The sequence below is a fragment of the Leptodactylus fuscus genome, chromosome 3 (assembly GCF_031893055.1).
Source record: "Leptodactylus fuscus isolate aLepFus1 chromosome 3, aLepFus1.hap2, whole genome shotgun sequence".
Taxonomy (NCBI): domain Eukaryota; kingdom Metazoa; phylum Chordata; class Amphibia; order Anura; family Leptodactylidae; genus Leptodactylus; species Leptodactylus fuscus.
The window spans coordinates 166,335,924-166,352,093 of record NC_134267.1 but is presented as its reverse complement, the minus strand read 5'-3'; the positions used below and the strand labels follow the sequence as shown (position 1 = coordinate 166,352,093).

General features: G+C 36.1%; 1 protein-coding gene across 1 annotated transcript in view; it reads right to left on the bottom strand.

The window, feature by feature from the left end:
• The window catches only part of BCHE (butyrylcholinesterase), a 56,835-nt gene that overhangs the window by 9,131 nt on the left and 31,534 nt on the right, over positions 1 to 16,170 (bottom strand). Inside the window, exon 3 of the mRNA XM_075268720.1 lies at positions 6,348 to 6,514. Coding sequence (XP_075124821.1) covers positions 6,348 to 6,514 — 167 coding nt within the window. The remainder of the gene's footprint in view (positions 1 to 6,347; positions 6,515 to 16,170) is intronic.

Here is a 16,170-nt window from a genome sequence, read left to right as displayed (position 1 = left end):
AAACACACATACACACATATAGTAAAAATACAGTAAAATAATCAAATAATACAAAATTTTAAAAACCCCACCTTTAAATTTGTATGAAAAAAATGGCAAAAAATTTCAGTATCATAAAAAATAAAATATAACTTTTAATTCATGTTTGTAAAAAAGACAACAAAAATTCCAAATAACAAGGATCCAAGTGACCAAGGATAAGACAGAGTAAATTTCAGTGTAGGCATGTGAGTAAGGGGTTGTACATGCCTACCCTGAAATGCATAAGCTAATTCACTCTGTCTAATCCTTGTCACTTGGATCCTTGTTATTTGCAATTTTTATTGTCTTTTTTACAAACATGAATTAAAAGTTATATTTTATGATGCTGAAATTTTATGCCATTTTTTCCATATTTATTGCCTATTGGTCCAAGGTTTGTTCTGTGCATCAATTTTTCATGATTCATTCTCTTTATATGTTTTGGTTGTAGTGGTGATTTGTTTGCACTTTTGATTTAAATTTGTATCTCCATGTGCGTATAAATCACCACTATCCAAAAATAGCGTTAATTATCCAGTATGTTGAGCCTCGTAAAAAAAAAAAATCAGAAATTCGCAAATTAATGTATTTTGGTCACTTTGCTTTCCCCAAATAATAACAATAAAAAGAAAGCTAAACATACCAAACATTAGGAACAATACAAATTATAACTTGCCCTCCAAATAAAGAACCCTGACTTTCCATCAACAGTACAGTAAAAAAAACTATAGGCATCAGATATAGCCACCCCAGGAAAATTGTTCATTTTCAAAAAGCAATGTTTTAGTTGTAAAAGTGGGAAAACATAATAAAAATCAATATAAATATGGTATTGTCATAATCTTAATGACCCGCCGGAAAAAGCTGCCATGTCATTTGTAATACAGAGTGAATGCGTAAACACAAAATGCAAAAATTTATGATAGAATTGTATGATAATTCACATGACCCCCAAAAATGTAAATAAAAGCTAATCCAAACATTATATGTAACCCAAAATGGTGGTAAATGAAAATACATTTCATCATGCAAAGAATAAGCCCTCACATAGCTATGTGGGCAGAAAAATAAAAAAAAGTTATGAATTTTGAAAGACGGAGAAAGAAAATATGAAAAAAGTTGCCGAGAATTAACCTGCAAACTGCCATGCGTCATTAAGGGGTTAAAGAACATAACACTATAACATTCATAGCACTGTATGGCTCATTTTGTTTCTATTCTGGACTTCTCTTTGAACTATGCCCAGTACATATTGTAAAAAGGCCACCACTTACATTATCAATCTTAGTTTTTGGTAGGGCTATTAGGTCATAATGTTAGGTATAGAAATTAACTTAAAAATAAAATGTCACTTAAAGGGATCCTGTTAGGTCTATTTCCATGATGAAGTGTTCCAAATAGCTTACTTTTAACCTTGTCGGTGCTCACAATTGAAAAAAAAAAAAAAAAAAAACTTTGTACTTACCCAGCTTCTATACTCCAGCCACCTACACTGACTTTGGGTGCATACATAGTGAAATACTGTGCAAGCCCTGGGAGCACCATGGATGCATTGGATGAGTCCCATTACATTCATCTCTAGGTCAGTAGAATTTTACATTTTTTTCCATACAGTTACTGACAATGTTAGGCTATTTTGAACATTATGCCATCAATCCCTAAGGAATCAACCTAAACCTGCATGCACATTTTCTTAAAATAAAAAAAGTTACTCCTTAAAAGCAAATATTCTAAAAATGATAAAAATAACTTGTTTATTGCAAAGTATCTAAGACTATAGCATGCCTATTTCTATACTTTATTGAATGTTGCAATAGATGTATAGTCTAAAGCACAGAAGGTAAAATTATCATTCCAATTCAGCAAATCATCCCCTGCGCAGACCCGTGGTTTATTTGCTCATCTACTTGTTGCCAGCTGCCAGCAAGGCGAGAATGTTCTTTATCAGGGAACAGAACAGTGAACAGTAAGACTCCAATAAAGTTAACTAAAACACAAGTACAGCTAGGAAAGCAGTCACGGTAATGCTGCTGCCAAATGAATGGTGAAGATTGCCACTGTCTCCATTTGTACAGGTCTGTCTTTTAATTGCAGAAGTAAGAAAACTTTTGTACGGAAACTTATTCCAGCTAACCTAGAAATTGCATTGACTGCTGAGAATATGTACAATTCTGGGCTTTTATCCTTCTCAGAATCTCAATGGAGCTTAATGTAATAAAGCAGCCCTTGATAATAACACCTGTGACAATAGAAACATAAACATCATTAAACATATGTCTTCATACATAATTGATCTGGTTAATTACTTCATAGAAATTCAATCTAATGTAACACTCTAATTCCGTGGAGGAATTCACATCCTGAAAGGCAGTACAAGGACACACAGTGTGATATATTATTGCCACCTGTTTACTTTCTTAGTGATAAGGTCACACAAATCAAATCATAAGTCATGCATCTTATTAACACTGACCTCATCAATCTATGTGAAATGACTACCTCAGACAGAAATGAGACTGTCGCTAATAAAGTAAGATTAGTGTGTTCTGTTCCACCTCTAATTAAAATAAACTGCCCTTGTGCTGAGTTTGATGCAAAAAGTATATGAATATGCTATGGAGATAGTAAGTTAAAGCTGACATGTCTATATATAAAGAAGAAATACAGAACATAAATTCGATGGCATCCTAAATTACATTTTTGAACCCCAGTAAGCACATATACAGATGTAGCAAAGGTTAACATGACTCATAATGACTTAGCAATATTGTAGCCCAGAGAGTAAACTTGACTCTTTTGATGGGTTTTCAATGATTTTTGTCGTCTTTTGAAATAGAAAATCGTACTACAGAAAGTTATCACGTATAAAGTCAAGTTAAGCAATGCTATATCTGTAGGTCTGCGGGCCCTTGAAAACCTTAGATAAGTTGCTATTTCCATATTGTCACACTAATTGTATACACAGGTAGAAGTTGTATGTCTATAACACTTATGTGTTGTGTATTTGTAATGTTAAAGTACATTTTAAAAGAACAATTCTCTATAAATGTGTTTATAGATAGATACATTCCATATATGTGTGTAAAAAGCAGCATTAGGGCTCATGCGCGCTGAAGCACAGCCTGTGTAGCAGTGTAAAGTGGTGCATATGCACTCCTTGAATAGATGAGTTTTGGAATATGATACCATAAATGGTAGAAAATGGTAGAGACCTCACAAAGCTGTATTACAGCTCTGTTAAAAAATAAGTCGTAATAAGACAGTACATAAGCTCTTAAGAGGCTACAAAAGTTGGTTGATATCACATGATGACTTTCAGAGCTGATAATTGGATTAGAGATTCTGTGGTATACTTTTTGGCTCACAGATCAAGAAAATACTTTATTTTTAACCTCTCTGTTTAACACTGTGTGGGCTATTCAAGTTATAAAAATCAATTTATTAGAAATGCATTTAAAAATGTAAATAAAATTTAAAGGGTAAGAGAATTTGCTATCAAAATAACACATTTTAACAATTTCTATATTAAAAAATCATGAATGCTACATTCTTTACACTGGTCATTAAGTGTTATAATAATTAAAGATGAGCAAGTAGTATTCGATCGAGTAGGTATTCAATCGAATACTACGGTATTCAAAATTCTCATACTTGATCGAGTACCACTCGCTACTCAAATAGAAAAGTTTGATGCAGAACCAGCATTGATTGGCCGAATGCTATACAGTCGGCCAATCAGCGCTGGTTCTTCTCCTACCTTTAGAAGTCTTCTCCGTGCAGCTTCCTCGCGGCGTCTTCCGGCTCTGAATTCACTCTGCCAGGCATCGGGCTTGGGCAGAGCTGACTGTGCATGTCTGCTTGTAGTGCGGGCATGCGCAGTTGGCTCTACCCAGACCCGATGCCTGGCAGAGTGAATTCAGAGACGGAAGATGCCGCGGGGATGCTGCAAGGAGAAGACTTCTCGGAGAATCCAGCCCGACCCTCACTCGTGGACTTGGTAAGTATAATTTGATCGAATGTTGCCTACCCCTGAAACGAGCATTTTCCCCTCATAGACTATAATAGGGTTCGATATTCAATTCGAGTAGTCGAATATTGAGGGGCTACTCGAAACGAATATCGAATCTCAAACATTTTACTGTTCACTCATCTCTAATAATAATCTAAACCTGGGTTCACACTAGCGTCGGTGTCCAACAGCTAGTGTCTGATGCTAGTGTCCGCGGAAGATTTTAGCATCGGACACTAGCTGTGTCCGTTTGCAATTTGCATGATTATAAATGGGACACCATGTAGTGTCCTTTAGTGTTCGTGGGTGTCCTTAAGTGTTCATTTGCAAAGATGTTTGATTTTTCAAGCGGACAGCTAAATCCTACATGTATCACATTGAAAGCAATAGGGCAAAAAGCAGCCCATTCATCTCTATGGGGAGCACACTTATGCCGGCTCCCATAGAAAGCAAATACTGAAACCAGTCATAGTCATTTGTCATGCACTCTCTGTATTTGTTAGGTATAATGTGAAAAAAACACAAGTCTGCCATTATTGATATGGGTTTCATTTTTTCATTTTGGGTTTTCATTCATTGCACAGTAAACATAACCTGATACAATACTAAATGTGTATGTTTTTTTTTGTTTGTTTTTTGTTTTTTTTTTAAATTTACTTTGAAAAAATAGCTTGTGTTGCAATAATCTGATATCCATATTTTTTTTTCATATTATCATCTTGGGTGGTGACAAGGTGGTTTGCATGATAAGCTGTCATTTTTATTGGTACTTTCATGAGGAAAGTCAACTTCATTTTTTCTATTTCATTTTTTGGGGTTGGTATTTTTATTCTGTTACGGCATGTATTTAATTAGTTCAGACATTTTCTAGATGTGTTAATACTTAATGTATTTATTTATTTATTCTTATGTGTAAAATTGGTAAGGGGGAGGGGATATATGATATACTATTTTTATACTTTTGGAAAAAATTTTGTTTTAAACCTTAGTGTGTTTGATCATGCAATATTCTACAATATGTCTGTTATTACTCCACAGGTATATTCCCGTCCTCTTAATAAATCTGTCGGACATCCTGGGGTCCCAAATGGAAAGCTACGTCAGGTAGGAACTGGCATGGATTTTCATTCTAAGTCACGCCAGCCCACATTTTCAGAATTGTTATCAATGATCATCATTCTGCTCGATATGTTTATAAGCCATATATCACCCATATCACACACTAGAAACAATATTCCTCCTTTTGGGATCATTTACTGCAGTAGGTCCTAGTAAGCTTATCAATATAATGGAACAATGAATGGAACAATATAAAGTGAAATCCTAGAGATAAACCTGTAATGAACTGGAAAACAATGGCAACTATAATGTATCAATTTAGCATTTAGACAACACTTAATGACAACATATTAAACTGTCAAGATATAGAAAAATAAGGAAAAGATTAAATATTGTCAAAACAAATTTAAAGACATTTAGTCGCTAAGAGCTTTTTAGCAATTATATTAAAGAATACAAAGAAGCATGTTGAGATGGATTATCAATATCAATTTACAATCTCTAAAAGACCTTCCAAGCATATCCTACATACTTCAAAACATGCCTACCCCTCTCAGAAGAATTACGCTACCCTAGACGATAGTCTTAATATATGTGGCCTTGTCTATTATTATAAAACCTTTTCAAAATTATTTTATAAAACTGGATGGCAGTTGGTAAACATCTTTAGTGCTGTGCTAAAGTTTTAGGCATGTGTAAAAACAATTCCTGCAAAGTCAGAACAAAATTAAGTAAATGAACAAAAGAGGAATCTAAATCAAATCAATATTTGGTGTCAACGCCCTTTAAAGGAAGCGTTCTGGAAGAGATGACATAACCTACATAAAGCCCTGATCCTATCATCGAGTCTGTCTGGGAGCACATGGTGAGAAAGGAAGATTTGAGCAAATCTACATCTGTAGTTATGTCTCCAAGATGTCTGGAGCAACCTCCATGCCGAGTTCCTTCAAAAACTGTATGCAAGTGTACCTAGAAGACTTCAAGATGTTTTAAAGGCAAAGGGTGGTGACACCAAATATTAATATTATTTAGATTTCTCTTTCACTTTGCATTTTGTAAATTGACAAAAATAAACTATTAACATTTCTATTTTCAAAAGGAATTGCTACTTTGTTGCAATTTCCACACCTGCCTAAAAGTTTTGTACAGTAGAGCATTTTATTCCCCCAAAAAATGAATTCTTGTGACAATAATAAGGCCATATTGGACTATAGATTGAGTTTATGAAGTTGTTTAGAACTTTGTGCTTTATATTTACCTGTTATCTGAAGGATTTTGGGATAGAATTTGTTCCAGAATCTGCACTGCTTGGCACGCATTTTTCGATCTGTCTTTAAGTCTTCTGTGTCTAACATAAGGTAATGTTGTTCATCGAGTGTGAAAGCCGGCCATCTGTTTTCCTGAGACTGTGCCCCATTTGGATTGCTAAACGAGAGATATTTGAACATAACGACTGTTATTACATACTCTGCTCATATTTTGCATTACGCTCTTTATATCAGCAGCCCTTTGGTTACTCATCCATATTCAAAACACATAACAAATGCTTGTAATATGACTGAGAATTAAAAGCTCTGAATGCCGCTCTACGTTGTAGGATTTATCAGTACACTGTGCAGACTGCGCTATGCTCTGTGCCTTATTTATCAAACTTAGAAATACAGATAGCACAGAGTTGCCTGACTAAGAAAATTTCACATTTCTAAATAAAAGAATACATAGAAAAATAAAAGAAGGAAAACCAAAATAAGTCAAGTGCATGCCAAGACTACATAAAACTTTGAATAGAAAATACAAGACCTCGAACTACAAGTTAGAAAAACATACGATTGTAGAAAACCTTTCAATGTTTTAGTCAGCTGTGTCAAAATTATCTCAGGCTAACAGATGCTGGGTGACATCCAGAAATGGCAGACAGTTCATAGCGAATTCATGGCAGAGAACAAAGTCGTAGCTAGGCTTTCCTACACCTGAAGCAAAGGTTCAGTTTACTACCCTATCTCTATATCTAAATACTTGAGGCTTGTTACCACCTCTCCTGGGGCTCATCACCCAGGGTGCTAGTCTTTGTCACCCCTAACTATACCCCTGACAATTGCTGCCCCTAGTGTACTACATGTCCTGAAAGGCATAGTCTGTTATCACAGGATATGCAGAAGTTTCCATCCTTACCTAATAACTCAAATTTCTCATAAAATTAATTCAATAAAATATTGCCACATGCTACCAAAACTCTTAAGAAGCTGAATACACAAAGCAACCACTGAATGACTGCATATAGATAAATATATTGAATAATACTTTACGTTACAAGATCAAGAAACAATGAAATAATAATTCCCCCTCAGTGGCCCTACATGGTATAATGCTCCTTAGTGGTTCTCACACGGTATCATGCCTCCCTAGTGGCTCCATACAATATAATGCCTTTCAGTGGCTCATCACACAGTCAAATGCCCCTCCATACATCATACATTAACCCGTCCTCCCATTGCTCACCAGATCTTAACCTTTCCCACTCCAGTGGCCCCTCAGACATTATATTATATTATAATGCCCCCTCCATTTGCCCCACAGTTTCATGTCCCCTCCAGTTGCCACCACAGTTTTGCCCCCCCTCCTCCCAGCTTACTCCCATAGTTTTAATTCACCCACATGGTTTCCCCCACAGTTTCATGTTTCCTTCAGATTTCCACCACAGTATCATGCCCCCTCCTGGCTACCTCACAGGTGACCCCACAGGTGGCTCCTGCTTAACCTTTGTAAGGATGCAGATGAGTTGGAGTTGGGGCAACCCTGATCTACAGCTTGAAACAGCAGCACAGCACTCCAAGTGCAGGACTGTCCCACTGTCTCAAGGGGGCTCCACAATCATAGATCCCAGTGCAAGTGCACCATTGGCCCCATAGTTAAAGCAGCCCCGATTATCATTATAATAATTTCTAAAACAAAAATGAAAGGCACATGTCTTATAGGAACCGCAACAGATTAGGTCAAAGATTATATAAAATTTATTCAAAAGCAGTGGACACACCGGAAGCTTTAAAAACACTTAAAATGTCTCATATACAATATATAATCCACTATACAATAATAGAGTTCAAATATGCTGTAGAACAAAATATATACCATAGAAGCTGCACTGTGCCAGTCACAGCCCATTTACTATAGAATACAATATAAACTTATCCCCCTCATCCACTAAGTTCTCCCTAGATTGTGCTGATGAGATCCAATCAGATCAAAACGGCGACGTCCACTGTTGGGTTGATACTGACTTGGCAAAATCCTGCATCATTGCAATTAAAGGCTTGTTGAAAAGTTGGGCATGATGTTCAAGGGAGCTGCTTCCAATACAGGACAGCATACAGAAGCAGTGTTTCCCTATTTACATCCTGGGAAACAGGATTTATTGCAATCCCCCAGACAATTACCAGATTAACTTACAATTTCTATAGCTTCAAGCATATCCCTTTCCCATTCTGTCTCAGTCCATTTAGCAATTTAAAGTAGCAGGGGTGCTCCTAACCCTCCTCTGTTCACATTCCCCACTCCATTATCCTACAGGACAAGATGCCACATGGATCTGGCTCATACAGCTTTATTTATTTGTATAATTATAGTAACTTTCTTCATAAAAAATGGCTAGTCTACTGTATAAGCACTTCTACCTCTTTTGTCACTCATGTCTACCTTATAGATTGTAAGTTCTTGCAAGCAGGGACGTCATTCCTATTGTGTGAATTAATTTAATACACTGTAATGTCTTTGTATGTGAATGAAGTGTTGTGGAATATGTTGGCGATATTTAAATAAAATGTATTATTATTATTATTATTATTATTATTATTATTATTATTATTATTAATCAGCAATAAATAAATAATTGTTATAACAAGACCCTTAACTCAAAAATAGCAATTACCCAATAACACAAGCAAATTTGTTGCCAGAACCAAAAATGGTTTCAATAGGGAGCTGAGTGACAGACATGTTGTGTTCAGCAACAAAAGGGAAAACCCCATGTGTATCACTACCCCTACATGCAGCTTCATCTGAGGTATGAACACCCATCTGTGGTTCTTGGTGGCTATTATAATAATTCCTAGCTCACTCTTGGTTGATATTGATTGATTTGTATTTCATTGTAGTGCATTGCCCTGTTTTCTTGCACAGCACCTAGCAGAAGGTTACCTAGTGATATAGTAACTTCGATAACATCCAGCCATCTATCTAAAAAAGTATTTGTACGCACAACAAAAAGATTAAGTTGTGTTTATTAAAATATTATGTGACACAAACTAGAGAAAGTCATAGAAAACCGCCATTGTGACTCACTGCATGGCTGAAATTAGAATGGTAAATAAAAAACGAGATCAACGTCTGAGATATTTTTAGGATATTCTGTACCTTCTAATCCTGGAACTGTAGTAAGCTTTATAGGTATACAATCTATATGGGGCTGTAACAGCTGTCAATGTTGTTTTCATACTTGAACTCTCGTTTTTTTACCAGAGTTAATAGACTCTTTAAAATGGACCTTTCACCCATTCCAACCCTTTGCATACTTTAATGGGCACTGCTTCACTGATTCTAATGCACTTGGAATTTTTTTGCCCCCCATAATTCTAGAGAGCTCATTTGTCAGAGTTTCAGTGCTCCATACGCTAGCTAGGCTATTGATGGGTGGAAGTTACATGGACAGTCCTATGCTGCCTTCTTCAGTCCACCACCCACCTAACCAGAAAGAGCCCAATTTGTAAACTGGATGCAGAGAGTATCAGGACTGATTGTACGGGGACCGTGGAGGTTGATCAAAAAATTCCAATAACCAGTACAGTATATGACAGCTGAGGTCATTGGTTACTTGTAGTCTATGGATGTACATCATTTTTGGTTGTAAAAAAAAGCAGGGTGGGGAGTTGCCAGAGAGTCTGCACTGTAGTTGTAGGCAATCACTGAGGCGTCTACTTATATTTAAGACATTTGTTGTTTATTTTTTTTCTTTTTCTTGAACTAGACTACCTCTTCAACGCACCATCTTATAATGGTAAAGCTTTTAGGTCAAGGAAAAACAAATTACTGTAGCAATTGAGTGGATAAGCTTTAAACAAACCCCATCCATACCAATGTATTTGTCATTAGTTGTTTTCAGCTTCACGTAAAAAGTTTCTAAAAGCTTGTGCGGATGTGCCCTTCATTCTATATTATCTACATGAATAGAGCAAAGTAAAAAAAATTATATCAGAAAGATGAATTTTCACCTTTTCCAGACCAATTCCATTATGAATATTTGTCTTAATTTCACACCCATACACACACACACATTACAATAACTCATAAGGAACAATGACAGCTTTTGATTAACTGAAAGTAATGGAGATGTCCATCAAGGTGAAGTAGGATAATGGATTTAGCAACTAACAATGAGTGCATAAAAACTTTAAAAGGACTTCTCCGACTTCAAAGATAAACCCGTACGGGTCATTGATATGTATACCATCATATAACGATGAGAGCAATTGTAAATTTATAGAGAATTTCTGGGTTCAAAATATATATGGCCTATACTATGGATAGATCAGTGTCATATTGGTGGGAATTCCCTAGAATCCCTAGAATTCCATCCACTTTGCCCTGACTGTAAAACGCCACAATTCTTCCCGCAGCGTTTACGTTCCATGGATCCCAGGCCTAAAGTAATCTCCTTTAACAGTTATGAGGTCAATCGAGCAGATCAGAGCAAGTAGAAGTCTTGAAAGAAAGAATTAAAGTGAAATATAGCGAACAAGTTGAGTCAAAACAAGGAACCTCAACACTGTGTTGGAACCTTAGGGGATCAATTTTCAGACATTGGGGTGATAGTATGGGATCCTTACATATCATATCTTGATGACATCATCATTATAGACAGCTCAGGAAGTAGCATGGTGTTTATAAAGCCATAATACACAGAAATACTTAAGAAACTCTGTTTACAATTACTCAACTATAGGATTAAGAGGCACAATGTTTTCATCTTGCGCATTGTTTTCTTCCCACTGGATGTTTGCTGCAACAATTCCTTATTTAACCACTTCAGTACCGGGCCAATTTGTGGTCCAGGACCAGATACATTTTTGCATGTGCGGTTTTGAGGGCTGTAACATTTTTGTCATATGTTTCATTCAACTAATTTCCGCGTCTTTTTTTCGGGGACACATAGGGCTTTATTTTTATGTTGTTTTTATTTTCAGATGTGTTTTAATTTTTTTATATCCGGGAAAATATAAACATAATAGGAGGGAAATTGTGTCTGGTTTTCATTTTATTTTTATTTTTATTTTTATTTAATAACACAAAGTGCTACTGAAAAACTTTATAAAATAGTTTTATCTCCGTTATGGTACTTTTTATTTTGTATGGTGTTGTTGGGGGTGGGGCTATAACCTGTAATAATGGTGTTTTATTAGCGTATTATTTTATTTATTTTTTTAATTATTTTATTTACTTTTTTTTACTTTTTTTTATTTTTTATTTATTTCAGATTGTGTCCCCATAAGGTCATAAGAGACCTTTGGGGACATCTGATCACTTTTTTTTTTAGGGAGGCTGATTTCCCCTGCAACTAAGGCTGGTAGATTTAGCCTCAGTTGCAAGAGGGATCCAGCCTCCTGCACACTGTTCTTTACACTTACAGAGCTGATCTGAGTCCTATAGGACCCAGCAGCTCTGGTAAGATGGATCACGTGACTGCCAGGTCAGAGAGCGGCCCCATCATGGCGGCGCGCATAGCTGTGTATACAATGCTAATTGAGCGCTGTATACACAGAGATCGAGAAGGCAGGGGCGGGAATAAACCTTCCCTGCCTTGTCTCTGGGAGCTCCAGCTGAAGTTACAGCTCCCAGTGTCAGCAACTGCATGATCTCAGTGCAGCTGCTGTGTTCTGACTGGATGTACCGACACGTCCTGTCAGAACAAGGCAACCACTTCCCGGACTTATATAGTTTATGGTTGGTCCAGAAATGGTTAATGGTGTGTCTTGATGAGTAACCTTGTAGAATGTACTTGTGACTCATTTCTAATTATGAATTTTTTGTCTACCTTGTCAAAAACATTAAAGATGATTATCAGAGTAAATATTATAAAAACAAATAAAACTATTAGAAAATAAGCGAGCATAGGTTCTATCTAGGTCTAGCTTTGATTCACCAGTTTTATCCCTTCTTACACGCATTATTTTATTTATTAGCTACCATTTTAAATAATTAGCTTTCAAAGTAAACCATGCAAAATAAAACACATAAGATATTCATGCTCCAGGAAAGGTTTTAATATTTTATCACAAAAAGCTAATGTGTTTACATGAGAGCTTGTAACTCACCATCGGACCATTTGAAAGTCATGGTCCATGCAACAGAATTAAAAATTGTCATTATGTCCTAACCAAGGACTAAGACACACTCTTTTGAAAACACTTGTTATAATAGATAAGAAATTAACATATTTTGATGAGATTTTTGTGGGTAAATAAATTTTATTACAGAAAAAATAGATGTGCAGAGATGTTTTAATGATACACCTAATGCTATTGCTGATATGGGGAAAATATATCTACAGTATCATTAAATTCTGTTTTTTGAACATATGAAACTTACAATTTATTTGGATAAAGTGTTTAATTAGTAATTAATAATAGAGATGAGCGAGTAGTACTCGATCAACTAGGTATTTGATCGAATACTACGGTATTCGAAATACTCGTACTCGATTGAGTACCACTCGCTGTTCGAATGTAAAAGTTCGCTGCAGAACCAGCATTGATTGGCCGAATGCTATACAGTCAGCCAATCAACGCTGGTTCTTCTCCTACCTTTAGAAGTCTTCTCCGTGCAGCTTCCCTGTGGCGTCTTCCGGCTCTTCATTCACTCTGCCAAGCATCGGGCCTGGGCAGAGCCGACTGCGCATGCCCGCTTGTAGTGCGGGCATGCGCAGTCGGTTCTGCCCAGGCCCGATGCCTGGCAGAGTGAATTCAGAGCTGGAAGACGCCGCAAGGACACTGCACGGAGAAGACTTCTTGGAGGATCCAGCCCGACCCTCACTCGTGGACTTGGTAAGTATAATTTGATCGAACGTTGCCTACCCCTGAAACAAGCATTTTCACCCCATAGACTATAATAGGGTTCGATATTCAATTCGAGTAGTCGAATATTGAGGGGCTACTCGAAACGAATATCGAACCTCGAACATTTTACTGTTCACTCATCTCTAATTAATAATACTTGACCAGATGACTATGAGTGATGACAATATCTGTAAATCAAAGTATATTGATGCTTTATAAGTAATACGAAATAAATATTTGCCCTTACTTTTTGATATTTTATTTGGAGCTCAGACAAATAATCCAAGTAACACAAATTTATTGCAAGTGAATTTTTTGAAGTAATGTTTGCAGCAGTTTGGGTATTGTAGTTTCCAAACTGTCCAACAAGGTTTGATATATGTGGTGCATCTTTATATATTTTATTATTTACAACTTTTTTTTTTTATATGACGCCTCCTATGTAACCATATGACTATGAAAGGACACTTTTGACCTTATGTTTTTGGATAAAAATGTTCCAGATTAACTGATCTCAGGAGGGATTTATAGGATAAAAACTAAAAAATACTGTTAATTTCTAATCAAATTAGCAATTACATTAATAAATAATCAAGTAAAAATAGCAGATTATTGTAATTGGATTTGCTCGGTATGATCACTAAAAATATGTATGATGCAATAGGAAAATATTACATGTGACAAGCGTGGTTTAAATCTTTGCTAACAAATGACAGAGACGTGTCTATTTGCTACCTTTCTGAAAGTCTATACGTGGGTGACTAAGAAGAGGAAGTTTTCCTTTAGATTCAGTTTCCATCTTAAATTTTACAGATGAGGCCAAGGAATTTAAAGTTGGCCTAAGTCCACAGGGTTCAATTACACTGGCTTGGAGAAGAGAGCCAACCCATCATCAACATACCATATCCATAGTAAGGGGGCCACGTGGGATATTCCAAAACAGTATCAGATCACATTACAGGATTCTCTGTATATTACCATCAGATGTATGTATGCTCATAAATCAAGGAAGTGTAGTGTCTAAAGCAAAGCAGCATGTATGGTAGAAATGGATTCTGAGTGAACAAGCATCACAAATGTCCATATGATTTTGGATTCCATCCATAAGTAAATAGCATACTTGAACTTGGAAAGAACATTTTAGAAATATCTAGCTAAGATTTGCATTACATGGTGTTACATGCTGGTTAGACATGCACTTCAGAATGGAGGAACTATTAGTGAAGGATAAACCTGCCATTTGAATGATTAGAGTTACAGTAAAGAGTATTTTCTAATAATGTTTTCCATTACCATTGCAAGTTATAGGTACATGTATAAATGACTCCTAAAATTAAGTAGGTAAATAATTATTTCTAAAATGTAGAACTAAAAGGGGTATTCCAGGATTTTTATATCAATGGCCTATCTTCACCAGTGATATACAGAATCTCCACTGATCACTTAATTAAAGGGGCTTATTCAATGTATAGCAGTGATGCAGTGATACCATATAGAGTGTATATAAAAAGTGAGGGTGCAAGACTTTTGTGTCCGTTCAAAATAACAGACTTATGATGGATGGCAAGCATCTGTTATTTTTTAACATTAATGTCTATGGCTAATGGAAAGTAAGGAATGGGTTCCAATTAAAAAAAAAAAAAAAAAAAAACATTAGCATCATCTGAGTGGTACATTTTTGGAGGGAAATTTAGTCTATGGGGGATACTTAATCTATCACACTACAAGCGGACATGTGCAGTCGGCTCTGCCCAGGGGAAGCTGCACGGAGAAGACTTCTAAAGGTAGGAGAAGAATCAGCGTTGATTGGCCGACTGTATAGCATTCGGCCAATCAATGCTGGTTCTGCATCAAACTTTTATATTCGAACAGCGAGTGGTACTCGATCGAGTACGAGTATTTCGAATACCGTAGTATTCGATCGAATACCTACTCGATCGAGTACTACTCGCTCATCTCTAATTAGTAGTAAGTGCCTGCTGCATAATACAGATGGCACATGCCCCAAACCTCACACCATAATTGTAGGATAATGTCCTAGTGTATGTTGGGAAGGGGTTAAATGTGTCTGCGTCTTAACTTAATTACAAAATGTTGTGCCACTGAAATTCTTGATGATAATTCATAATCTGTTCAATTTCTCTGTGCCACCGCCACAACACAAAGTATTACAATGTTCCATACACTGTATAGTACTGTATGTACTGTGGTATACAAATTAATATAGCACATATATAATGCTCGCTGGGCATCAGGCTGTTGTCTTCAATGTGAGATCAATCAGGATAAAAAGGGCTGGACAACCCCTTTAAGATGGCCATCATCCATATAGTGTTTTTTTTACATTTTTGGTATTTTTGGTACAAGGGTAACTACAAGGAAGGGACTTATACATATCTTTCCAACAGGATAGAATCCTGGCCTTGACTCATATAGCTTTATCAAAAACTATGTTGAAAACCATATTAAAGATGTATGCATGTATGATTGCACCTTAATAGAGAAATAGTTGTGACCGTTCCCCAGTGCATGGCTTATGTTCCTGAGAATGCCAACCCTGAATGAACAATGTAAGAGTATGCAGGAACCATTGCTAAACCCAATGATTTATTTATTCATATATTTCCCAGAAATTGTGGTATTCTAAGAAAAGATGCCATAGATTGGTTATTTTATGGGGAGTGCAAGTATTTATTATTTAGCGAAACGCACATGTCAGCAGAGATGACAGGTTCTCTTCACGCTTATTTTATATGACAACAGAACCTTTATGTTTGCAATATACAACTGTGATAATTTTTGTGATATTCACGAGTTTCCTGAAGACAATAAAGCAAATGGCAATCAGGAGGTTCATAGACAGCAATTTTATTATATATTATTATGTAATTGTGTTTTCTTATCGATTGCAATGTTACTGTAAGCGTTAAAATGGTAGATTATTTTCAGATATAATTGTGACATTCTAACTTGATT